The sequence below is a fragment of the Leptidea sinapis genome, chromosome 46 (genome assembly GCF_905404315.1).
Source record: "Leptidea sinapis chromosome 46, ilLepSina1.1, whole genome shotgun sequence".
In the NCBI taxonomy this organism is placed as follows: domain Eukaryota; kingdom Metazoa; phylum Arthropoda; class Insecta; order Lepidoptera; family Pieridae; genus Leptidea; species Leptidea sinapis.
Window position 1 is genome coordinate 3,624,248 of NC_066310.1, and position 26,688 is coordinate 3,650,935.

Genomic DNA, 26,688 nt, shown 5'->3' on the forward strand with positions numbered 1-26,688 from the left:
CTGTGTTTCTGAAGGGCGCCGTAGCTAGCTGAAATTACTGGGCAAATGAGACTTAACATCTTATATCTCAAGGTGACGAGCGCAATTGTAGTGCCACTCAGAATTTTTTGGGTTTTTCAAGAATCCTGAGCAGCACTGCATTGTAATAGGCAGGGCATATAAATTACCATCAGCTGAACGTTCTGCTCGTCTCGTCCCATATTTTCATAAAAATAAACTTTGGGCTGTAATAAAAAAGGAAATCTCCATTAATTTATTAAACAAGTGGGACATTGTAAGTAAAATGTTATTCACGTGTCAAAAGAAATTCTTTCCCGCGTCGCAATATCGCATCAAAGTTGAGTTTACGTTATTATCCCGACAAAGTATAAAATGTAATTTCATTTTGGTGAAGCGAGTGTAAGGAATTGAGTTTTGTAGCGTGCCGCGGTATTCTGTTATATTGTCTTGTACTAAAATGGCTTGTATCTATGGTATTGTTCATTACTGTACCGGTAAATAATTCCCGTCTTACGTAAGTTCTAAATAAATCAACGTATTTTAACAACATGAAATATTGTTAAATCAGTGTATAATATAACCTATTTTTTTACAAATAAGGCTTACTTATTTCTTGCTTACCTTGTTATTACTATTTTGTGAAAAAATTTAATCAATATGTTATATTTTCAAAGAGATAACCCTCACTTCTAGGATAAATACACAAATAAAATTTGAAAAACAAAATTTTATGAACGATGCGGGACAAAACAACAACAGATTCGAAACTTATATTAGGATTAATAATTTATGTGTAAAGATTGTCTATTGATATGGCAAGCAAAGTGAAAATATTATGTCACTATACACGGACTAGTAAAAAAGAAGGAATCAGCGCCGTGATATTAGCAAGTGAAGCACCTTTATGCTAGTGTGTGTGCGGTTTCGGGGTATACCAGTTACACAATTTTTTCTCCCTTCAATAATCATATATCCACAAATACTTTTATAGTATTGTTTTCACACTTTTTCACAACGCACGACGGCATTTTTAAAATATTTTATTGCGACGCAAACTGCTCTGTCACAGACAATGGAAAATCTCATAATGGCGGCCGTTCGGCTTGTATTAGTGAAGTGTGTGCGTGGGGCTATGTATTTACACGTTTACCGGCTTGTTTTGGTGCTTCACTGTTATGTAAGGTGACACGGAGTCCTTCTTTTTTACTCGTCTGTGGTGATTATAATGTAGATTTTTCTGTACAAGACACTTTAATAAACATAAATCAAGCAGATAAAATACCAGTTTGAATTATTATTTTTTATTTATTTACTATATAAGCTCTACCTGATTTATACTGTATACACATTTTAAATTGTCCTTCAAGCGTATCTTCTCCAAACAGTTCTTAAAAATAGATTTTCTAAGATAACATACTAAGTTACATTTTTGGGTGAATACTTAAGACGAGTCTTGAGTTGGTATTTAAAAGTACACGCTGTTGTTAATCACAATTTAATTAATTCTACTTCGTTGGCAAAAAAAGTGCCATTACTGTTACACCTGGAAAAAAACAATCAAATTAGTGGACGTCGAATTTAATTATAGAATTAGAATTTGTATGATTCATAAAATCAACTTAGATCATTTAAGGCCATTCCCAATATTCAGTCTATCTCCGGTTGTGGCCTACTTGTGATAAAAAGCGTTATTATCGTTGAATATTCTGTTCCAATAAACTTATCGACGGTAACTCACCTTATCCGTATACGCTGTCAGTCAATGGGAGGACATATAGCTTACCAGCGATAGAAGTTTGTATGGAAATTGCAATTTACGCCTCCCAATATAAGGCGATAAGAATGACTTATCGGGTATATTGGGACAGCCTCGGATTATTGACAGCTAATTACTGACAGGAGAAGGTAGTAATTTATGTCTATCTGTAGATAGTATATTGGGAACGCCCGTTAGATAATTTATACGTCTAGATAGAGGCTCTTGCTGTTAGACTGCCCTGTACTTTTCCCGGGGCGTAAAAAGAATAGGGGAGTCCCAGGCCCATGGGTGTCGTAAGAGGCGACTAAGGGCTTTTTAGAAGTGGGAGAGTCACGCTGCCGTCTTTTGACGTCAGCACAATCAGGCCAGACTCGTCCGGGTTAATTACCACACTCGCACAGAATACCGGCGTGAAGTAGCGGCCTAGTGCCGCTATGTTTCGCATAGGTTAGTGTCGAGAACCGGTGGCCATAATAAATATGACAGCGGTACTAAAAAAGATTTTACCTCAGGAGGGTACCGGCTCTACCAGAGTTGGAGAATCCCTCCCCGGGCACTCTAGCTCGGGCTGCCCTTCGTATTCTGGGGAGGGCACAGAACCGCGCATGACCAAGGACAAACGAGGCAGTATCACCACGGCACCCCGCTCCACACTCAACGTGGACTTTTGCAATATCAGGGGAATTCACTCCAATTTAAACGCCGTCCACCACCACCTTGAGACGGCGCAGCCGGCCTTGTGTTTCCTTACTGAGACGCAGATATCTCGACCAAGCGATACGTCATATTTAACGTACCCCGGGTACAAAATTGAGCACAATTTTTTGCCTGATGCCGGGGTATGTGTGTACGTTAGGGAGGATATCTGCTGTCGCCGTCTCGGCAATTTTGAGGGTAGGGACCTGTCCACTCTCTGGCTCCGCGTAGATTTAGAGGACCGCGTCCGCATCTATGCGTGTGTCTACAGGTCCCATAGTGGTAACGCAGAAACCGATCATCTCATGGGCTGCGTTCAAGCGGCAATTGACGACGTGCTTGCACAGATCCCCTCCGCTGAAATCGTAGTCTTGGGTGATTTCAACGGGCACAATGCCGAATGGCTTGGATCACGTACCACAGACTACGCAGGGCAATCTGTGCATAATTTTGCATTGGCGTATGGTCTGTCCCAATTGGTCAAGTCGCCAACGCGTCTCCCGGATAAGGATAGCCACATGCCGTCCTTATTGGATCTTCTGCTGACTACACATCCCGATGGTTACCAGGTCTTTGTTGACGCCCCTCTCGGAACGTCGGACCATTGTCTGGTCAGGAGTGTAGTGCCTATCCAACGCCAACGTCGCAGACCACCAGCGACCCGCCGCGTTTGGCACTACAAGTCAGCAGATTGGGATAGGATGCGTTCCTTTTTTGCATCCAACCCTTGGGGCAGGGTTTGTTTCCCTTCGGATGATATTAGTGCCTGCGCCGTTGCAGTAGCCGATGTGATACTACAGGGTATGGATATTTTTATACCAAACTCTGTAGTACCCATCGGTGGCAGATCACAGCCCTGGTTCGATGCGTCTGTTAAAGCAGCATCTGATTGCAAAAAACAGGCGTATCGAACTTGGGTTGCGGCGCTGGGCACAAAGGATCCGAACTGCACAGTTTTTAAGAGGAAATACAACCGTGCCTCCAGATTTTTTAAGCGGCAAATCGCCCGTGCAAAGTCAAAACACGTCGTCAAAATTGGCGAGCAGCTTTCCAGTTACCCGACCGGAACACGCAAGTTCTGGTCGTTGTCGAAAGCTGCTTTTGGTAACTTCAGCCAGCCGTCCATGCCGCCGTTGCACATGAGGAATGACACCCTGGCCCATACGGCAAAAGAGAAAGCCGATCTCTTGTGCACTCTTTTCGCCTCCAACTCGACTCTTCACGACAACGGAAAAACACCGCCGACCATCCCGTGGTGTCAGAGCTCTATGCCTGAAGTACAGTTCAGAAAGAAAACTGTTAGGCGAGCTCTGTTTTCGTTGGACGTCAGGAAGTCGAGCGGGCCGGATGGCATTTCTCCAATCGTGCTTAGAACATGTGCCCCTGAGTTGACGCCGGTGCTAACGCGTTTATTCCGGCACTCTTATTCTAAAGGCGTAGTCCCTGACTCATGGAAGTCAGCCCTTGTCCATCCGATCCAAAAAAAAGGAGACAGTTCGGATCCGGCAAACTACAGGCCTATTGCTATTACTTCCCTGCTCTCCAAAATAATGGAGAGCATAATTAGCCGTCAGCTCTTGGTATATCTAGAGGGTCACCAGTTGATCAACGACCGACAATACGGGTTTCGCCATGGTCGGTCGGCAGGTGATCTTCTGGTATACCTAACACATAGATGGGCAGCGGCTATTGAAAGCAAGGGGGAAGGCCTGGCAGTTAGCCTGGATATAGCGACGGCCTTTGATCATGTATGGCACAAGGCGCTCCTCTCCAAACTTCCATCATTTGGGCTTCCCAAAAGCTTGTGCAAGTGGACCTCCAGCTTCCTCACTGGGCGCAGCATACAGGTCGTTGTCGACGGATATTGCTCGAACCCGAAGCCCGTGAATGCTGGAGTGCCCCAAGGCTGTGTGCTGTCTCCCACGCTGTTTCTTCTGCATATCAATGATATGTTGGACACCTCCAACATTCATTGCTATGCAGACGATAGCACTGGTGATGCCGTATACACTGGCCATGCAGGTCTCTCTCGGGAAATCGTCGACCAGTGCCGGGAGAAACTTGTGTCTTCTATCGAGTCCTCTCTTGAGAAGGTCGCGGAATGGGGAAAATTGAACCTTGTCCAATTTAACCCCCAGAAGACTCAAGTTTGCGCGTTTACCACTAAAAAAAACCCATTTGTCGTATCACCGCTCTTCGAGAACACTTCTCTTAAAGCCGCGCCTAGTATCGAAATACTGGGTCTCGAAATCTCGAGCGATTGCCAATTTCGCGGTCATCTGGAAGGCAAAGCGAAATCGGCTTCAAAGAAACTGGGCGTCATTAATAGTGCACGGCAATACTTCAAGCCGGCCCACATACTAGCGCTCTACAAAGCGCAGGTCCGGCCACACATGGAGTATTGCTGTCATCTCGGGTCTGGCGCACCCCAGTATCAGCTCGATCCATTTGACCGCGTGCAACGCAGAGCAGCTCGAATTGTCGGGGACCCAGTGCTCTGTGGATGTCGCTGGATCACTTGGCGTTGCGTAGAGACGTCGCTTCATTGTGTGTATTCTACCGCATTTATCACGGGGAGTGTTCCGAAGAGCTGTTTAACCTGATTCCTGCCGCCGAATTCCACCTTCGCACGACACGCCACAAGTTAGGATATCATCCTCACCATCTGGATGTGTCCTCTACAGTGCGGTTTTCAAGGAGCTTTCTTCCACGTACTACAAAGCTGTGGAATGAGCTTCCTTGTGCGGTGTTTCAGGGACGATACGACATGGGTACCTTCAAAAAAAGCGCGTACACCTTCCTTAAAGGCCGGCAACGCTCCTGTGATTCCTCTGGTGTTGCAAGAGATTGTGGGCGGCGGTGATCACTTAACAACAGGTGACCCGTACGCTCGTATGTCCTCCTATTCCATAAAAAAAAAAAGACAACCGATGAAAGCAAATCAGGAATATTAGTTTAGTGTGCATGACAAGCTACGTCCTACACTTGCGATTTGTATGACACTTTGTGTTAGTGTGCGTGAATTCTTAATAAAGGTTAGTTAGTCTTTATTTTCGACGCCTTCACAGCTGTCATAGTCTATCTAGACGTATGACGTTTATAATGACCTAATAAAATCAATCATCATCATCAGCCGGAAGACGTCCATTGCTGGACAAAGGCCTCTCCCAAAGGTTTCCACGACGATCGGTCTAGCGCTGCCCTCATCCAACGTATTCCGCCAGAAATATAATATATTGATAACAACGTATTATAGAAAATCTTTACCTGCATAAAATTTTAAATATTGTTGAATGAACCTGAGAAACTACTGCTAATTAGGTTACCAGTGGGAGGCTCCTTTGCACAGGAAGCCGGCTAGATTATAGGTACCACAAAGGCGCCTATTTCTGCCGTGAAACAGTAATATGTAAGCATTACTGTGTTGCAGTCTGAAGGGCGCCGTAGCTAGTGAAATTAATGGGCGAATGAGACTTAACATCTTATGTCTCAAGGTGACGAGTGCAATTATAGTGCCGCTCAGAATTTTTGGGGTTCTCAAGAATCCTGAGCGGCACTGCATGGGTAAGGCGATATCAATTCAGTACCACACACAATAATGCTTACATATTACTGCTTCACGACAGAAACAGGTGCCGTTGTCGTACCCACAATCTAGCCGGCTTCCTGTGTAAAAGGAGCCTATTATGGTAATATATACTATATATATATATTAAAAAAGGGGTTATTTACCAATTAGAAGACCTGCCAACGTAAAGAAAGGTATAACACATCCCATATCGAGTAATATAGGAAACATAATATTTCCAACTAGACTTCCACTGCGGCCGAAAGACATAAGAATACTCATCGCCAATGTTCTGAAAAATAATTGTATAGTATTACATTTTCTTAGTATCGTGTTGTTAATTCAGTAAAATAGCACAGAGGGTAATAGGAGTAATTTGAATCTAATTTCCAAGTCTTACAATAACATTAAATATAATTTTAATGATAATAAATGTCGCTTATTTCAAAGATTGCATATACATTTAAGTGGTTGAGACTGCCCAGTAAGTTGTCTTAGGACTCTCGTATTGTGAATATTTCGCACTTCCTTAGCGGATACATAATACTTGATAAACAATATAAAAATAAACGAAAATGGTTAAAACCAAAATTTAACAAATAACAATAATCAAAACTAATTTATCACGGGGAGTGTTCCGAAGAGCTGTTTAACCTGATTCCTGCAAGGAGCTTTCTTCCACGTACTACAAAGCTGTGGAATGAGCTTCCTTGTGCGGTGTTTCCGGGACGATACAACATGGGTACCTTCAAAAACAGCGCGTACACCTTCCTTAAAGGCTGGCAACGCTGTTGTCTTCCTCTGGTGTTGAAAGAGAATGTAGGCGGCGGTGATCACTTAGCACCAGGTTTCTCGTACGCTCGTTTGTCTTCCTATTTCATTAAAAAAAAAAAACAATTCTGAGAACTATTTGTTTGTGTGTTTTTTATATTCTGAGGGAAAATACTTTTACGTATCATAAGATCGTGGTCTTATTGATCTCGTATGTCGGGCTCGGTTTGAAGATCAATACCCTCTAAAAAACCGCCTCTTCTTCTATCTCCCTAGTCCGCATGGAATCGCCGCAAGGCATTTCTTCACGGGGGGAGAATCTTACTTTTGCTATCTCCAACTAAACAAACTATAAATTTACTGCAGTGGCTTTTCTTGCCATCTAACTAACCTACCCCTCTCTAACCTACGCAAATCTTTTAGAATTTCTGCAGCATATGCACTGGTTGCATACCAGGATACTTCAGAAGTGAGCATTACTTTGCGGTTATGTATCGATGGCAATATGTGCTCTGCGAGTTATGTGTGTGTGTGTGTTTTTATGAAAATAAGGGACGAGACGAGCAGGACGTTCAGCTGATGGTAATTGATACGCCCTGCCTATTACAATGCAGTGCCGTTCAGAATTCTTGAAAAACCCAAAAACTCTGAGCGGCACTACAATTGCGCTTGTCACCTTGAGACATAAGATGCTAGTCTCATTTGCCCAGTTATTACACTAGCTACAGCGCCCTTCAGGCCGAAACACAGTAATGCTTACACATAACTGCTTCACGGCAGAATAGGCGTGTGTGAGTGAGTAAGTGTGTATGTGTGTGCATGTATGTTCTATCTTTAGACTATATATTTTATATACTTACCGGGTTGTTGTAGGAAATAATTCGAGCACCATAGCTTGAGATAAGCTCAACATAGTCTGTGCTAACGCAATACAAGTTGAAAACAATGTAACCATAGTTATCTTCGATACAGTCCATCTTAGGCCGATGGTACATCCCACTGATAGTAACCCAAAAGCAATGAATAGATTCTTTTTCCCTATTTTATTGACTGCGATACTTGTGATTATAAATGGTATGACGCAGACACATCCTAATATTACGCTGTTTATGTATGTTTCATTGCCACTTCGTACCTGAAAAAAAATAAAGTATAGATTATTTGTTATATAACCCTCACTTCTGGGATTAATACACATACTTTACAGTTGATAACACTCTCAACACCAATATTTGCATATTAGGAAATTGACTTGAGATGTCGCTCTTGCAAATCTAAACTATTTGTTATGTTTTTAAGGTGATAACCCTCACTTTTGGGAATGGCTTGTGTGCTAAACAAATAACACAGTACTAAACGGTGGTTTCATGTTGTTGCCATATGGCAACGGTAGCATACAGGAGGTTAATCTATCTATACTATATAATATTATAAAGCTGCAGTGTTTGTTTGTTTGTTTGTTTGAACGCGCTAATCTGTGGTACTACTGGTCCGATTTGAATGATTCTTTCAGTGTTGGGTAGTCCATTTATCGAGGAAGGCTAAAGGATATGTTTTTTTTTTTCAAAATTAGGGATCCGTAAAAAAATTGCTATTTTGTAACACTAGGTGTAAAATCGAAAAAACCTATTTTTGCGTGCGCTGCAAAAACTATTGACAATAGAACAAAATGATGTACAGGCTATAATATAGGCACTTTATATGGCAAAACAACGTTTGCCAGGTCAGCTAGTACACAAATAAAATTTGAAAACAAAAATTTAAAGTAAAACTGTAAAATAGAACCTGTACCATACAAGATTTTATGACGATACGTCACTCGAACGGTTAACTCAGTTGGGAGAGCACTCGCACGGAACGCGAGAGGTCGTGGGTTCGAGTCCCGCATCGTTCATGAAATTTTGTTTTCAAATTTTATTTGTGTAGTATAGACTTAACAATATTATGTTCTTTTTAAGTGGTCTCCCTTACTATTGCGATTAAAAATTTACAAACCCGCACCCCTTGAGATACGCCCTAGCGTCCAGTTTAAGCCACAGAACAGTTTAAAGAGAGTTGAGTTTTAGTATTAGTTATTACTCTAAGTATAAATGGTACAAACTGGAATAAATTCAAAATTGACAGCTTCATCGGTTATTAGGTATTTAAATCACGTTTTATCTAAAGTGCGTCACAAAAATCAATACAACTAGACTACTTCAGTACAATAGGTTCATCAATCCATACACAGAGAAAATCATTATGTGAGCTAAGCCATTCATTCTTGCCTAATATAAACCACATTAATATATTTTATTCACTAAATCCTTCCTATTTTAATCGTGTTTGAATTGCAACACAACAAAACACAATACAATGAGAAAACTCCGCGTTTATCCGTTTCCTGATGGTAAATATTTGTGTTGAAACAAGTGTGTAATTACGTAAGCAAACACCTACCGGCACACAAACTTCACCGTCTGTTGTTACATTTGCGAGTTTCATTCTCAAATCACCTGTATATGTATCCAACATGACACAGAAGTCTTTAATCCCATTCTCGCCGCGGTAATTCTCCACAATTGTTGATAATTGTGGAAACCAAAGTCTGAGGACATTGTACCTGGAATGTAATAAAACAATAAAGCGGAAAGCTTAACCATCAAAGGTAATTCACTTCACTCACTTGACGCTGCGGGACTCGAACCTACGACCTATGGCGTTCCGTGCCAGTGCTCTGACAACTGAGCTAACCGTACGAGTGACGTATCGTCATAAAATCTTGTATGCTTTATGTATTATGCAAATATTGGGGTTGAGTAGATTATCAACTGTAAAGAAGATCCTGTAGATGAAGCCACAACCTGAGAGTTGAACAAAGCATACAAGATTTTATGACGATACGTCACTCGAACAGTTAGCTCAGTAGAGAGCACGGAACGCCAGAGGTCGTGGGTTTAACTCCCGCATCGTTCATAAAATTTTATTTGTATAATATTTCAGAATCATTCTTCAAATATACATCTGATTATATTTTGATGTTACAATAAAATACTCACTGTGTCATTGTGAAGAAGTTTATACAACAGAAAAGTATAAGGGGGAATACAAATGGTCTTCGGAACATAGGCTTAATGTTATCAAAACCCTTGGACAGTTGACTTTTGCGGACTGCTTGACCCTCATCTGTTCCTTCGTTGGCGCCATTTATTTCCTTTAAATTCCATAGATTGGCGTCCTAATTAAAAAAAAATGTCTTACATATTGTGCACTTTAGATTCATAAATCGTTGCTTTGGAAGAATAGTGTATGATTACAAAATACTACAAATTCGAGGTAATTAGACCACGCGACGAAAAATTATCCAAATTACATAGGCAATTAAGATCATATTTGTATCACAACTCTTGTAACCGTGGCACCACAGTAAAACTTTATGCTATTGGTGGATTTAGGTCCTCATTTATTTTTAATAGTGATGCCCCACCAGTTGTGATGTAAATTTTAAGGTAAGACAGGTTATTTCTCCGTAAAATAGTCGAAAAGCGAAATAATACCATGATCATATTTTGTTATTTTTTTATAAAAATGTATTTTTTTTTGATAGTTCACTAATCTATTTAAAACCGTTCTATTTTGTTTATTTCGTTTTGATTTAGTACTTTATTTTAGAAAAAGTTACTTACTTTTGTAGTGTATTGTAGTAATAAAAAATAATACCGTATTATATACAAAGTCTAGTCCCAGGCTGTCTGATCATTTAAATATTCAGCAGTGGAGTAATAGGATTTACGACAGAGCCATTTTTTTATAAAACATTTAAATTCATTTATAGATAATGCCTGAACAGTGGCTGGGACTTTATTATAAAAGTGTATACATTGACCCTTAAAGCTATTATGTATCTTATGAAGCCTACTAGAATTAGTTACAAGCAATCCCTTATTTCTAGTGTTATAATAATGAAAATCACTATTAAGTGCAAAAAGGTGACGATTTTTGTGATATTGTGTTTTTCACATTTAGGCAGGGTTAAATAAAATCACACTTTTTTCGCTTATGAGTATCAACTACAATTAAGTTCCCAGCAAGGATTTTTCATTTCGAAAACGCCTATATTGATATAATATGGTTTGTTATTTTTCTTATTCAAATGCGGGACGAGACGAGTAGGACATTCAGCTGATGGTAATTGATACGGCCTGCCCATTACAATGCAGTGCCACTCAGGATTCTTGAAAAGTCCAAAAATTATGAACGGCACTACAATTGCGCTCGTCACCTTGAGACATAATTAAGATATTAAGTCTCATTTGCCCAGTAATTTCACTAGCTACGGCGCCATTCAGACCGAAACACAGTAAAATTTACACATTACGGCGTTGAGGCAGAAATAGGTGCCGTTGTGGTACCTATAATCTAGCTGGCATTCTATGCAAAGGAGCCGCCCACTGGTTGGCAGAGTTGAAAAATTGCCAACACTTATATAAAAGCTGGCAATTCTATTGTGTTAATTAAACTTAGTTGACCTACATACTCGTTTGAACTTATATCCCATTAAAGTTATTACGAAGCAAGTTTTGTGTGACAGCAGGTAAGTGTTCTTACACAAGGTAACTTACTTTAAAACTATCTGCCGGTTTCCCTGTATTTTCCTTATAAATCTGTAAGAGAACCTTCCTGCCTTCATCAAATTTCCGCTGGGATACAAGAAACTTTGGGCTCTCAGGAATAAAAAGATATAAAATGCACGCCCAAAATGACCACAGAGACATGATGAGTAAGTAGTAATTCCATACGTTAAGAACTGAAACAGAATAATTATGGTAACTTTATAAACGCTTAAATATGTTGTTCTTATATAGTATGCAGTAAAAAGTATAAAATAATTGCGTATTTCAATACAATCTAATCAATTCATTACATTCTAGTTACGATTATTGCTATTTTTGGAGTCGGTGTCAGCCAAGGTAGGTTTTTAACTATATAGGTAACACAGTTATAGGTGTGATGTGCTTGAGTCGCACGCGCGACGTGAGGACGCGAGGGCCGAGACCAGGGTGCGACGGAACCCATTCAAAAAATAACGACAATCGTAACTAGAATTAGATTGTATAAAAATAAGTATGCAATTATTTTTATACTTTTGAAGTCGGTTGTTGTTTGTTAAGATTTTTTTATTGGTTGTTTTATTATTTTAAATATAAAACGAGTATTTATGTTGTCACGAATCTGGGTAGCTACTGAAATTACTGAGTTAACCCTAGAAAATTATATTAATAAGATAAAAAAACAATAGGTAAAATTTGTGTTTTATAATTTATGTACTAATAATGTAGCTATCCTCAAAGTTATGAAAAATAAAATAATATTTTAAATTTGTATAAAAATTATATTGAATACTGAGCGCCTGTAAGTCACATCATTATCTTTTCAGTAGCAAAAAATAACATTATCTTTCTTGGGTAAACAGACTCAACTTTGTCTAAAAGTGGTTAACGATTGTGCGAAACCGCCCAGAATTTGGGGGTTTTCAAATTAAACCCCAAATTTTTTTTTTCTATTCTCATCGTTTTTTTTTTCATAAAAAAGCACCAGTAGGTAAGCATGTAAACAGTGTCAGTTGAAAAAAAGTAATACCAAAGACTGACCAATATATCCACCAAAGAATGAAGTCTTCCAGTCGTTCTTTAGAATGCTCCAAGATGATAATGCCAAAACTATTTGTGCAATTGATACAAAAGACGATTGGATCAGCATCACTCTATCTCTTATACCCTTATGACACAGTTCCGAGGTGAGAGTCATCATTGGACTAAATGATGCAGCAAATCTATAAGAAGTTTGTATTGAATAAATGATGATGATGATTATCTAAATGTTGTGATTGTCATCTTGCTTGGCTGTGACTTTGAGTCTCGTGCCAGAATTTGGCGAGTCAACATCTCCTCAGGATGCCTCGTGTAGAGGCGAAACACTTGTCGAATTGATTTAAGACATAACTTAACTTTTACCGCATCTATCACGGGGAGTGTTCCAAAGAGCTGTTTCACCTGATTCCTGTCGCCGAATTCCACCTTCGCACGACACGCCAGAAATTAGAATATCATCCCCACAGTCTGGATATCTGGCGGTCTTCCACAGTGCGATTTTCAAGGAGCTTTCCTCCACGTATTACAAAGCTGTGGAATGCTTCCTTCTGCCGTGTTTCCGGGACGATACGAAATGGATACCTTTGAGTCGTTTCTCCTCCTTTTTTACATTCCCAATTTTCAAAAAACGGAATTTACACTTAATAAAAATCACATTTTTTGGTGGTGGAATTCGAAAAATAAGTAGCCATAAACCATCCTGGATTAATTTTGCATGGAATGGTGGTAGTTTCATGTCGATACGATCAGTGGTTAAGGCGTGAAAGAGCCTCAAACAAAGACCATTTTCATATATATATATATATATATATATACACACACAAGCCGGCCTGCTTCACTGGGTGAATTTTAAATGGAAATAAATTAAACAATAAAAAAAGAAATAGCAATAAACAATCTAGGATAAATTTCGCATCGAATAGTGGTAGTTTCTTGTCGATACGATCAATATTTTATGCGTGATTGAGACTCAAACAAAGAACATTTTCATTATATGTAATATAGAGATAGAAGATAGATATATGATAGATTTGATACTTGCAGTAATCCTTCAAAGAATTTCGATGTCACTAATACAATATAGCTTTGACATAGTCCGGATATTACACTGAATATGAACAGTCCTCCAAATCCCATTATTAGAAACCGCTTCCTTCCAAATGTATCCGTCAAGAAGCCCGCCACCATACTCGACGCTATCATTCCTAAAATATTAGCAAAGATATTAGTTCATTTAATATTACAAAATATATATTTCAATAATTCATCTGCTTCGAAAGCATAGTAGACATAATTGTGAAATAGCGTATAATAATAATTTTAGTTCTAACATTTTTAGATTATGTACCAAAAACTATGTACATGTCCAATGATATTCTAAAAAAAATACAGGTTGCACTCCGGCAGAACTGAAAACTAGAACACGAATTGCTATATTTATAGTGTAAAATTACTTACATATATTATATTATGTGGTTAAATACAATATTCATTCAATGCGCAATCGTACACAAAAATGTCAATTTATATTACACTAGCTGACCCAGCAAACGTTGTATTGCCGATATTAAAATATAAAAATTGCGATACAAAAGTAACTGCTGATCGTAGATGGGTGACAATTTGAAGTTGTATGTATCTTTTAACGCTGACTCATAATCAAACAAATTTAAAAAAAAATGACAAAAAAGTTAAAAATAATTTCGTGTGGACCACCCTTTAAAATTTAGGGGGATGAAAAATATATGTTGTCCGATTCTCAGACCTACCCAATATGCACTCAAAATTTCATGAGAATCGGTCAAGCGGTTTCGGAGGAGTTCAATATTTAACACCATGACACGAGAATTTTATATATTAGAGATAAAAATTAAACACTTCATAACTATTACAATTATTTTACTTTAGAAAGTTTATCAGCCAGAAAAATCAACTTTCATCCATAATAAATTGTAAACATATTTTTCGGCTAAGATTCCATCTCTCGACCTAGGTGTTCAGGCCTCGCAATCACAATGATTCAACCACTGGTCCAATGACCGTTCAAATAGTCTAACTATAATTATAAATCCATATTTTCAACGACCGTCTTACGAATTTTCAATCAAAACACGTGTCGCGAATTTAACATTTTATACCCATCCAAATAAAGGTGCTCAACGCCGCGGCCACTAATGAAGTTTTCACGGCAAAAACTAAAGAGACTTACCGCAATAAGGCATCGCATTCAAAATTCCTTTTTCTAGCAAACCCATGTTCAAATCACAATCCGCTATTGGTAATATGTACGGTATCGTGACTGATACATTCACCCCACACGAATAGCCCACAAAAGATGTTAGCAGTAATCTGATGTGAAATCTTCCAAATCTACATTCTTTCAACGCTGATTCAACTTGTTCCATTGCTGTTGGTGTCTTTGTTCCTTCATCATTTGTACTTTTTTCTGTTATTTTACCTGAGAACACAAAAAAAAAATCAATTTCAAAAAAATATTTATTCACTGTAAAACTTTACAAGTTATTTAGTGCAAGGCATAAAAGGCATTTATTTTCTCAAAATTGATTCCTTTAGAATTCTTTTTGATGTCATTTCAAATATGCTAGACACTATTCTGCTTCAGGAACAAATGGCGCTCTGGGAGAAAAGAAGCGGCGCAACAAACTCTCCCAGAATTATTTTTGCGCTCTTTTTAATCAAATATACAATTTTGTACTATCATTGCTAGTCAAGTCAGGTGTAGTACAAAAGTTACAATAGCACTCAAATGAATATAACAATATTCATTAACAATAAAATATAGAAACATTAATCCCAATTATATTTATCATTCAAATAATATTTCGCATTATAATACGCCTTAGATGTTAATTAATTTTTTACGATACATATTTTAAGCTATTGCATAGCTTCTATCGCGGGCCTTGAGCGTGGAGACCGAATCCAGAAATTCCGTAACGAAAATAACCTAACACTTACTTACTAGATCTATATAGATATTTCGCCACGGTCATTACAGTTGCCGTGGAATAGCGGTTACACGTATACTTTTTGTGCAGAAGGTCCCAGGTTCGAGCCTGGGGTACATCATGATTTTTTTTAATTTCTTCATTTTTTTTATCACGTTTTTTTAATTTTTATTATTATGACAAGCATTTTTATTTAGTTTCACCTGTCCCGTTGTCTGTCTGTAATCAAATCTTGCAAGTAAAATTTTACTCACTTCCCGTTTTTTTTTTAATTAATTTTATCAAAAAAAAATACTAAATAAATAATTATAATTGCATAAGTTGATAAAAAAATGCTATGCAATAGCTTTACCGCGGCAGTCCCCGAGTGTCACACGTCTTTTTTTTTTAATTGGTAATATTTTAATATCATTTGGGAGTTTATTATAAAATATAACATAATCTACTTTAAAAGATTAAGCAATTTTACGGAGCCTAGTAGATGGAATTGCGAGTTTATGTTTGTTTCGAGTATTGACATAATGTTATTCTTTTTAAATTGGCTAATATGTTTATGAGCGTACAGAGATTCTCGTATATGTACTGGCAGTGTACTGTCATAATATTAATTTTCTTTTCTCTCAATGAATCCCTTAAACGCATTTATAGACTGCTCGGATTACCCTTTTCTGCAGCACAAATATGTTGTCAATATCTGCGGCCCTACCCCACAATATAATTCCGTAGGACATGTCACTGTGCATTAACTATAGTGGTACATGAATTTTATGTTTACAATGTTATAGTTTTAGAAAAATCAGTTACTGTTGTTACTTCTCATTTTATTATAATAATTATAAGTTATATTATATTAGTCGTATTATTAATCATACACGTATATTTTTAGAGTTAAAGATAAAATTCCTTCACGAGTAATTTTTATCTTGTTAACACACAAAATTTCCTGCATAACAAAATAAATAATTATGTAATAATATGTCGTAACATTAAACTATCAGGCATTCTCCATTTCGAGTGATAGCCAGCTCAAATTATTAAGATCACTATACAGATTATTATAGACTAGCTGACCCGGCAAACGTTGTTTTGCCATATAAAGTATAATTCACGCATAGTTTTATAAGTAATAAAATATTGCCTATATTATAGCCTGTACATCATTTTGTTCTATTGTCAATAGTTTTTGCAGCGCACGCAAAAATAGGTTTTCGATTTTGCACCTTGTGTTGCAAAATAGCAATTTTATTACAGATCCCTAATTTTGAAAAAAAACATAGCCTACAGCCCTCCTCGATAAATGGACTACCCAACACTGAAAGAATCATTCAAATCGGACCAGTAGTACTAGAGATTAGCGCGTTCAAACAAACAAACACTGCAGCTTTATAATATTAGTATAGATTATCTACTATATATTATATACTATAGATCCAGAATATGTGATTAAAGATGTTATAAAAATTATCCTCTACGATCCAACTAGATACCGCAGGCGTAGTCGCAAAGTGCAGCAACTATTACTATGCCTAAGTGGGCGCACTCGAGCCAGTCTCGAAAAATGTGTGACGTTGAAGTGCTGCATGTTCTGTTTTTGAAACTAAAATGCCGGGTTGAGAGTAAAGCTTTGTAAATATAAGTATTTTAAATAACACGAAGCGTTTACAAAATTTGAAAGATGCCATTGAGTGTTAAGATGCCACGCACACAAGCATCTAATAGTAGTAATAAAAGAAGTAATAAAAAAGCTATTGTTCTTTGGTAGAGCAATCTAGTTGGAGCGCAGCAGAGACTAATCCTCAAAGCAGATATAATGCGATGCTGGGTCGTTGGGATAATTAATTATTTTATTAATATTTGAGCTAACAAATTCTATTCGGCTGAATGATTATGGCTAACTATTACTACGGATGGCTTAAAAAAGCGCGTGCACCCAGAAAAGCCGGTAACGGTCGTGTGTTATAGGAATTTTGCTCTTTTGACGTCATTGATCATATTTAATTGAAAGTATTTTATGACAGCATGCACAAATTAAATTTGAAAACAGCATTGCGTGCAAGCGCACCACTGAGCCAACCGCTCGAGTGACGTATCGTTAATCAATCTTGTATGTCTTGTTCAACTCTTAGGTTGTGGCTTAATCTACAGGATCTACTTTACAGTTGATTGAACCTGCTCAACCCAAATATTTGCATCTTAGGAAATTGACAGCATGCATAAAAGCCACTACTTTTTATACGACAAGAATTTAATAGTTTGACAAAAAATACAGATTTATTTTATAAAAATAAAAAAATTAAATCCAACATTACAATTCTAATAATATGTTTATTAACAATACTTACTTACAGGTGGGTATATTAATTACATATTTTTTGTGCCTATTTGAAGCGCCACTCGCGAACGTTCAGAGAACTAAGTTTGACGTATAATACAAATGGCTGCGAAGGAACGTACAATACTCTGAAGTATTTTTGCATTTTCGATTAATTTCGTTTGTTTTCCGTGTAATTTATACTTCAAGAATCAACGTTATAAAGTACATAATATTTTTTTGTTAATAGTTTCTTACATTTTAAACATCTATCGATGTTTCCTAAGGTTGTCATTACTAGTTTTAGAACCGCAGACTCTCGCTACATGGCCAACGGCGCCAACATGGCGAATATCAAACAGGCACAAAAGCACTTCGACAGTTGCGTTATTTAGTAGAGGTCAGTAGTATACATAGAAGTCTTTATTAACAATTATTTTTCTACGTACCAGTTTTTTGCCTCAATTCCATATTTAATTTATTTTCTTAAACTAAAAACTTACAAATATTATTCTAACCACCATCAAAGTGCTACTGAATCTTCCTCCTTTAGTTATCTCATACAATCTCTGCAAACTAAACTCACTGATAAATTTGTGTGTGTGCAAACCTCATTCATAGCGATCAAATAATTAAATACGTATGAATTGGCGTTTGTTTACTTATATGATAGTGCTGACGATAATATTATTAGATTTTAAAATAAAAAATAAAATATTTTTATTAGGTTTTCTTGTTATTGAAAGGCCTAAAAGGTATTTATTTTCTCAAAATTGTTTCCTTTACAATTCTTTTTAATGTCATTTCTAATACTACTACTACTACCGCTTCGGAAACAAATGGCGCTCTTAGAAAGTACAAGCGGTGCAAGAAACTCTCTCAGCATTATTTTTTTGCGCTCTTCTCTACAGTATTATACTAACATTGTTATTCCTATAAAATAATCAGAATTTAGTCCGAAGCTTACTTAAATATTCAGCTGTGGAGTAGTAGGATTTACGACAGCGCCATTTTTTAATAATACATTTCAATTTATTTATAAAGATAATGCCTGAATAGTGGCTGGAACTTTATTATAAAAGTGTTATACATTTACCCTTAAAGTTATTATGTATCTTATGAAGCCTACTAGAATTTGTTTCAAGCAATTTATTTCAAGTGTTATAATAATGAAAATCACTACTAATTAATAAAATCCATGTTACCTAAATAATTTATATTATGTTACAGAATCGTGAAAAAATTTAAATATTATCTCGTATTGATCTACAATTAAAACAATTTATATTAAATAGGAATTGTATTTTTGAATTTGACAGTACATCAACTTAAATACTTTAAAGTAAATAATAGTTCCGGACGTTTTCTTATTTTCCTTTCAGATATAACAGTACAAATGATTTGAGTTTTCTTTAGTGTTAATTCCGCCAATATTTGTCTTTAAACAATTCGACACGTGTTTCGCCTCTACACGAAGCTTCCTCAGGACGTGTTGTCTCATCAAAATCTGGCACGAGATTCAGTCCCAAATAAAAAAACTCAAAAAGAAAACTCAAATCATTTGTATAATTATGGATTTCCCCAAAGTAACGCCTGCTTCAATAAATTTTCAGATATAACAGTACCAGTTGCAGACAGTTTACAAAAAAAAAACAGTTAAAAATAAACTATCATGACTTTTAATGAAAAAGCGGCCAGGTGTGAGTCGGACTCGCCCATAAAGGGTTCCGTAGAAGCAAGTAAAATATATTTGAGTTGATTGAATGAAAGGTAAAATGCTGTTTACCATTTATGACGTTTTATAAAAAATTACTTACTAGATCTCGTTCAAACCAATTTTCGGTGGAAATTTGTATAGTTATAAACATCATATATTTTTTTAAGTTTTATCATTCTCTTATTTTAGAACTTACATGGGGGGGGGCTACACATTTTAGAAGTGGCCACTTCAGAAGTGTCTCTCTTGCAAACTATTCAGTTAAGAAAAAAAAAACCTATCCACGTATGGGTTTGATGGAAAAATAATTCAGTTTCAGTTAAAAGTATGAGGAACCCTCAAACTATATTGCTTTTTTTTTTTCTATTTTTGTATGAAAATGTGAATACGGTTCACAGAATACATCTACTTACCAAGTTTCAACAGCATAGTTTCGGAAAAAAATGGCTGTGAAATACGGACGGACAGACACACATTACAAATCCATAAGGATTCCGTTTTTGTCATTTGGCTACAGAACCCTAAAAAGAAACACAAGACAAATAATACTTTTAGGAAATATTATAAAGATTAGAAAACAGTAGATAAGAAGTATTTAATAATGCGCACATCGCTGCAAAACTCCATGTGAATATTCAGCGTTTCAATTTAATTGTAAACATGTTCCATTCTATAACAGGGGATGTAAAGCCTTAATTAAGTTCTTAATGACTGTTAGGGGAGTGGTGTCTGCTATCGATTTTATTACGCTCTTGAAACCGTAATTGTTTATAATGTCCTCGATACAGTAATAAGGAACAGTGAGGAACGGTTTAATGTAATAAAAGTTTTAGAAGGATAAGGAAATACTAATAGCAAATCCACCAAAGAGGATGTAAATACTACGTATTAAGAGTCGGGACTTCCTAAGTAAAAATTGAAATTTAGTTTAGTACTAACCGTTCCCGCCCGCTTCACTGGGAAAATTTAAGAAGGAAATATTTTTTTTTTCATCTTAATAAACAAATAAGTAGCCATAAACCATCTAGGATGAATTTCGTATCGAATGGTGGTAGCTTCATATCGATATCATCAGTGGTTTAGGCGTGAAACAACCTCAAACAGAGACCATTTTCATTATATATATATATATATATATATCTTAATATATATTTCTTTTGTGCGTCTGTTGTAACTGAATTCCTCCTAAACAGCCGCACTGATTTTAATGAATCTTTCTGTGTGTTTTCAGGTGGATTTGGGAATGGTTTAGATCTATAATTGAACTACCTCCTAAACGGCTGGACGTTGATGATTTTTTTTTGTGTTCCAGTGAATTTGAGACTGGTTTAGATTCTCAATTCCGTCCATATAATATAATTTTCCTGCTCATGTGTATGTTAGTGAACTCCTGCTAACGACCTGCACCTGGACCGATTTTTCAAATTTAAGACTTGTGTACAGGACAACGTCTGTCGGGTCCACTAGTATATAGATAGAAGATGAAACGTGTGATTTGACATAAATGTGAAATAGTAGTAATTACAGTATGGCGATTGGCGACGAATTATAATCCGGCTAATTTTGAAAGCGAACAGATGCTTGAAACGTAGTGAATTTCGGGTATCTCCGTTTGTTACAAGATTATAACCGTCATTTGTCAATCTATCAATGACTGCACGTTTCATATAATCGAGTGAATCGCTTTTTTCTTAGAGAGTTTCGCTAGGCTGAACCACTGACCTCTACTATATACCATTGGACTGACGTCTGTCAAAGTCCTTGTGTGCCTGTTTGATATTCGCCATTTTGGCGCTGTTGTGCATGTATCGAGAGTGTGCGGTACTAAACCAAGTGATGACAACCTAGTCGACAACATAGATGGTGGGAAACTATTCACAAAAAAAATGTGTACTTTATTACGTTGATTCTTGAAGTAAAAATAACAGGAAAAAAAAACGAACTTTTCTCAAAATGTAAAAATACTTCAGAATATTGTACGTTCTTTCGCAGCCATTTGTATTATATGTCATAATTAGTTCTCTGGACGCTCGCGAGTGGCGCTTCAAATAGGCACAAAAGATTTGCCGTCAAACTTAAGGAACAGCCTGTTCTGTGTTATTTATACAGGTCAGTGGGCTGAACCCATTTCGAACTGCTACTCCTTTTTATGTCGTGAAGAAGTAATGTGCAAGCATTTTTATTTCCTTTTGTTATTCCAATTAAAGGGTTAAAAATTAGGCATCTTACATCTCAAAGTGACGAGAATTACTTAATGAGGTTGACCTAAGTATTCTAAGCGACCCTTCATAATAAGTGAAAGGCCCACTTACCATCAGAAGGACCTTAGATAATTTATACGCCTTGATAGAGTCTCTTGCTATTAGACAACCGATAAAAATAGGCCAGGAATTTTTATTGTATTTTTATGACCAGTGGGAGGCTCCTTTGCTCAGGATACCGGCTAGATTATGGGTACTTGTCGTACCTATTTCTGCGGTGAAGCAGAAATGTGTTAGCATTACTGTATTTCGGTCTGAAGGGCACCGTAGCTAGTAGAAATTACTGGGCAAATGGACTTAACATCTTATGTCTCAAGGTGACGAGCGCAATTGTAGTGCCGTTGAGAGTTTTGGGTTATTAAAGAATCCTGAGCGGTACTGTATTGTATTGGCCGGGGCGTATCAATTGCCATCAGACGAACTCAAGTCTCGTCCCTTGTTGTCGATAAAAAAATATATGGAAATAACATTCTAAACTTTCTAATATGTTTCTATCTCTCTCTTTAACTCTATAATAAGCGAAAACTTAATTAAGCTGTGAGAAACGTCGGCTTATAAGTGTTATCATAATTGTAGGCACTTCAAAACAAAGTAAATAGGACAAGAGGAAAATTAATAAGGTTCTTGAAACAGCAGCAGAGTTAAGGCTTCGTATTTTTACGAGAGGCTTTTCAAAATTATTTAGACTTCCGCTGCTATAAGGATAACTTAGATTTTTCTTTTTCGATTAAATGAATATATATAAATATTTAAATATAAATATTTATAAGGTTTTTTTTTCAGAACTTTCGTCTGGGTGAATCGATTTTGATTTTTTTTTTATTTGAATTCTGGTGTTGAAAGATCGTCGTTTGAAAGTAGCTTCCCGTGTGGTCCCATTCCAATTTGGTCCAGATCTGACAATGGCAACTATGAGAAACAATTACAAACCTACATTGGCTGACACCTACTCCAAAAATAAGAATAATCGTTACTAGAATTAGATTAATTATAATCTATTGTTTTGGAATATCTTTTTTGAAGTCGGTTGTTTTTTTGTATTCACAGTTCATAGTTTATTTGTGTACATAGATCAAAGTTAAATCATTTTAAATTCATAACTTTCCGTATTGTATTGTAAGGTATAATATTCTTAGTATTCCTGAATGACAAGAGTAAAATATTAATTTAATTACGGCCGTTCCTAATATTCAGTCTATCTCTTACTTGAGATAAAAATCGTAACTATCGTTGACTTTTCTGTCCCAATAAACTTATCGACGGTAACTCACCCTATCTGTGCACGCTGTCTGTCAATGGGACGACGCGTATAGCTTACCAGCGATATAAAGCCTGTATGGAAATTGCAATTCACGCGTCCCAATTTAAAGCGATAAGAATGACTTATCGGGTATATTGGGATTATTGACAGCTAATTACTGACAGCAGAAGGTAGTAATTTGTCTCTATCTGTAGATAGTATATTCTGAACGGCCGTTAGGGTTCATACTTTTGACACTTATCGCTAGTAAAAGGTCGTCTAAAATGTCCGAGCAGTTTTGATATTAACTTATACAGATAACATTAAAAGATTCTTTTAAACTAACACCTGATTTTATGGCAGTATTGTTCAAAGGCTATGAAAGAAAACTCTGCCTAATAGATGCATAGGCAGAGTTTGTTTTAGCGTGATTGTGAGTGTTGTTGTTTTTTGTAGTTCTCAATCAATCTTCCTTTAACGCCATTTGGAATTCAAGAGATGTTAGAGCCATTTGATTTGAGTTTCCGCGCATTATTTGAGAAAAGTACTTAACAAGCTTTGACCACACTACACAACTAAGCATTGATGCACTTACGTACGTTAATCTATTACTAACGTAGTGCAACGAGCAGAATTTTTTCCGCAAAATCCATAACCAACGTTTTCTCATTCATTTTGGAGTTTGGCTATTACATATTTTGACGGGAATCGATACTAGGCCAGTATCTTTCAATTTAAATATGAATCCATATTATGCTATAAGATTACACTTCTATTCTTCGTAGGTACAAAACACTATGTAGAAGAGAATCCACATTCCTGTGAGACTGTAGTGTATGTGTGTGTGACTTTGTTGAGCAAATTTAATTGTATGGTTCCTAAAAAAATGCTTTTGTTTAGTTTAGATCCTAGTTTCACTATTTTTTGTGCTCTGTGCTCATAGAGAATTAATAATTTGTAAACCTTCGTGTGATAGGACTGGGCGTTAGTAGCGCTCTCTGGGTTTCCTCGGAAGACTAGCGTTGTGGATTCTTTCGAAACCACAACTATGCTGAGTTGGGGGACCATTGGCGTCATTAGATCATAATTAGAATCACTATAATAATTATAACTTTAAGAACTATAGTCAGAATGTATAATGACGTAAATAAAAATTTTTTCTTTCTTTCTAATGTATAATTTCTTTTCTTCAAAATCTGGAAGTGATAATATTTTTGAAGTAACGCTTCTTTAGATGTGACTTGGGGGTATCTCAGAATATTTTTCTGACGGAAGTTACGCTCAGTACAAAAGTCAATTGAATTTTTTTAAAGCCATTATAATTTAATGGTTTTAAATAATATTTCAAATTGTTCAGTAATCTTTTTTAAAAATCTCCAGGTGTACAATTTGTTTATTACTACCATTGCAATAAATAATATATAAGTTTTCAGAAATTTTCTGACATTTGCGACATACATACATACATATATTTGTTAATATTCAATAACAACACCATATTGATATGTGCTAATAATAATTTAACCTCCAATTTCTTATTATTTTATTTCATGAGTGAAAATTTTAAAACGTGCGAATAGTAGTAGTATTCAATTAAAATGGCGGAATCCCAGGAATATTCTACTCTTTCATCAATAAGAATATAAGAGAAAATCAAGAACCTGATAATGACTTGACCTGTAAAGTAAGTGTTTATTTTCTGATGAATAATAATATCAAAACATAAAATATATAAAATCTCAGTTGATAAAATAACATTAATATATATTAATAAAGGCCTCTTTTCATTCTAAGTAAAGAAATTGCCAACTTTGCTCAAATATGTAGTTATTTCGTCAGCGTTTCCGAGAAAAAAATCTAACAATGTTCCTAGCTCTTCAGTGATACGTGAGTGCTTAGTTGGAAACACGGCTTCATTATATATCACATATATATAATTTAACATATTTATGTATCTGTTAATTATTCGTAAAGTTAATTATTATTAAGTTCTACTTCAATCGGTTACACGCACATACTTTTTTTTCTAATTTTAAGAGCCTTGATTGTGGTGATAGTACATTTTTATTTTTTCTATTAGTTATCGACGACCACAACGAACCACTCAATAGTACGTCATCACCGCCGCTTGTAACAACATTAAAATAAATTAATTGACGATAGCGTTTTCATTCTGAATAATAGCGATATTTTAAAGCTCATACCGAAATTCGCACTTTAAACTGCCACTGCTCTTAATGACTTATGACTGTAAGTGACCCTTAGGAAAAGAAGACATTTATTTCTTTGTCCATACATACATAAATATGCAAGATATTTTCAACACACGCGTGATCTCAATCACATGGAGATATAATTAGTTTCACGTCGTCTGCCAGAACCAGCTGTCAGAGAATGAATGAATAAGTTAGTTGAATAATAAGTAATAATATAAATTACGTACCCTTTTTCCGCATACAGCTTTACATCATTTTTTTATTTAAGAAGGACAAACGGGCAACGCTGGTGACGGAAACTGACGAGTCGAGAGATGCGTTGCCTTTTTTTAAGTTTGTAGTATCCTATAAGCTTGAAGGTCCCTAAGTAGTATATGTTCAGGATAAATGCAGCCGGTAATTGAGTCCACAAAGTGGCTGTGCGAGGCAAAAAAAATATGCGAATACGTGGGTAGCACTGAAAATGATTAGAACTGGCCAGTTAGAAAAATTGCAAATGAAAACTTTTTTGAATTTCAATTTTAGAACTCAGTTTGGTAACCTAATGTAGTATTCATTTGTTTTTGTGAATTGGCGGCAAAACTAAAACTCTTGTTACACGTGAATATGAACCTAACGCGAGAAAATTTTCGGTCAATGATTTATTATGACTTTCGTTGTGGGCTTACTCAACAACAAAGCCGTCATAGGCTACGATTAGCATTCCTTAATAATACCCCATCTCGTGCCACTATTTACAATTGGTTTAACGAGTTTGAGCGTGGACGTAGCAATCTCAATGATGATCCGCGTCAGGGTCGTCCGTTAACAGCGACTACTGAAGATAGCATCAGTCCTGTGCGACGCATGATAGAGGAAGATAAGAGAGTGACCTATCAACAGATATGGGCAAGCCTAGCCTTAACTAAGGTAAAGAAAGGAAGAAGTCAAGGAAAAAACATGATTGCCTAATTCTTTGGTTGGAAAGATAATTTCGCGACAGTTGTGCTAGAAGATGGAAGGACTGTTACTGCAGACTGGTATGTCAATCGCTGTTTGCCTGTTGTCTTGGAAAAAATTCGACAGCAGCTTTCTCGAAGCAGGATCCTCCTTCGCCACGACAATGCTTCAGCACACTCCGCAAAACGAACTGTTGAATATTTGACTATGGCAGGTGTTGAGATAATGAGTCATCCGCCATACAGTCCTGACCTGGCACCCCGCGACTTTTATTTATTCCCAAGAACTAAAGATAAAATTCGAGGTATTCGCTTTACGAACCCTGAAGATGCGGAGAAAGCGTACGAAAATACCAAAGGCCCACTACGACGATGTGTAGAGAGGAACGGAGACTACTTCGAAAAACAATAAAAGTATTGACAACTTTCTACATTAAGCCGTTTTTCATTTTCTAAACATTTTCAGTGTTACCTAGGTATTGTACATTGTTTGAAATGTTGTTGTAGAAGCAGAAAATTAGAAATATCGGGCAACTCTTGCAAAAAATATAGTCTCGACTGGCAGTTTAGAAAGCCGACTGCCGACAAGAGTCTATTTATAATAAATAATAA

General features: G+C 36.5%; 2 protein-coding genes across 2 annotated transcripts in view; one reads left to right on the forward strand and one right to left on the reverse strand.

The window, feature by feature from the left end:
- Positions 1–26,688, forward strand: part of LOC126977997 (neuronal growth regulator 1-like) — a 477,303-nt gene that overhangs the window by 115,203 nt on the left and 335,412 nt on the right. The gene's annotated exons all lie outside the window — the stretch shown is intronic.
- LOC126977956 (synaptic vesicle glycoprotein 2B-like) lies at positions 1,286–18,272 on the reverse strand. Its single transcript, XM_050826665.1, has 10 exons — positions 18,154–18,272; positions 14,634–14,882; positions 13,467–13,629; positions 12,425–12,606; positions 11,396–11,580; positions 9,833–10,011; positions 9,234–9,396; positions 7,655–7,929; positions 6,188–6,315; positions 1,286–1,543 (listed from the first exon to the last, which is right to left on the reverse strand). Exons 1-10 carry the CDS (start codon positions 18,173–18,175, stop codon positions 1,506–1,508), a joined length of 1,584 nt encoding a protein of 527 aa, XP_050682622.1. The 5' UTR covers positions 18,176–18,272; the 3' UTR covers positions 1,286–1,505.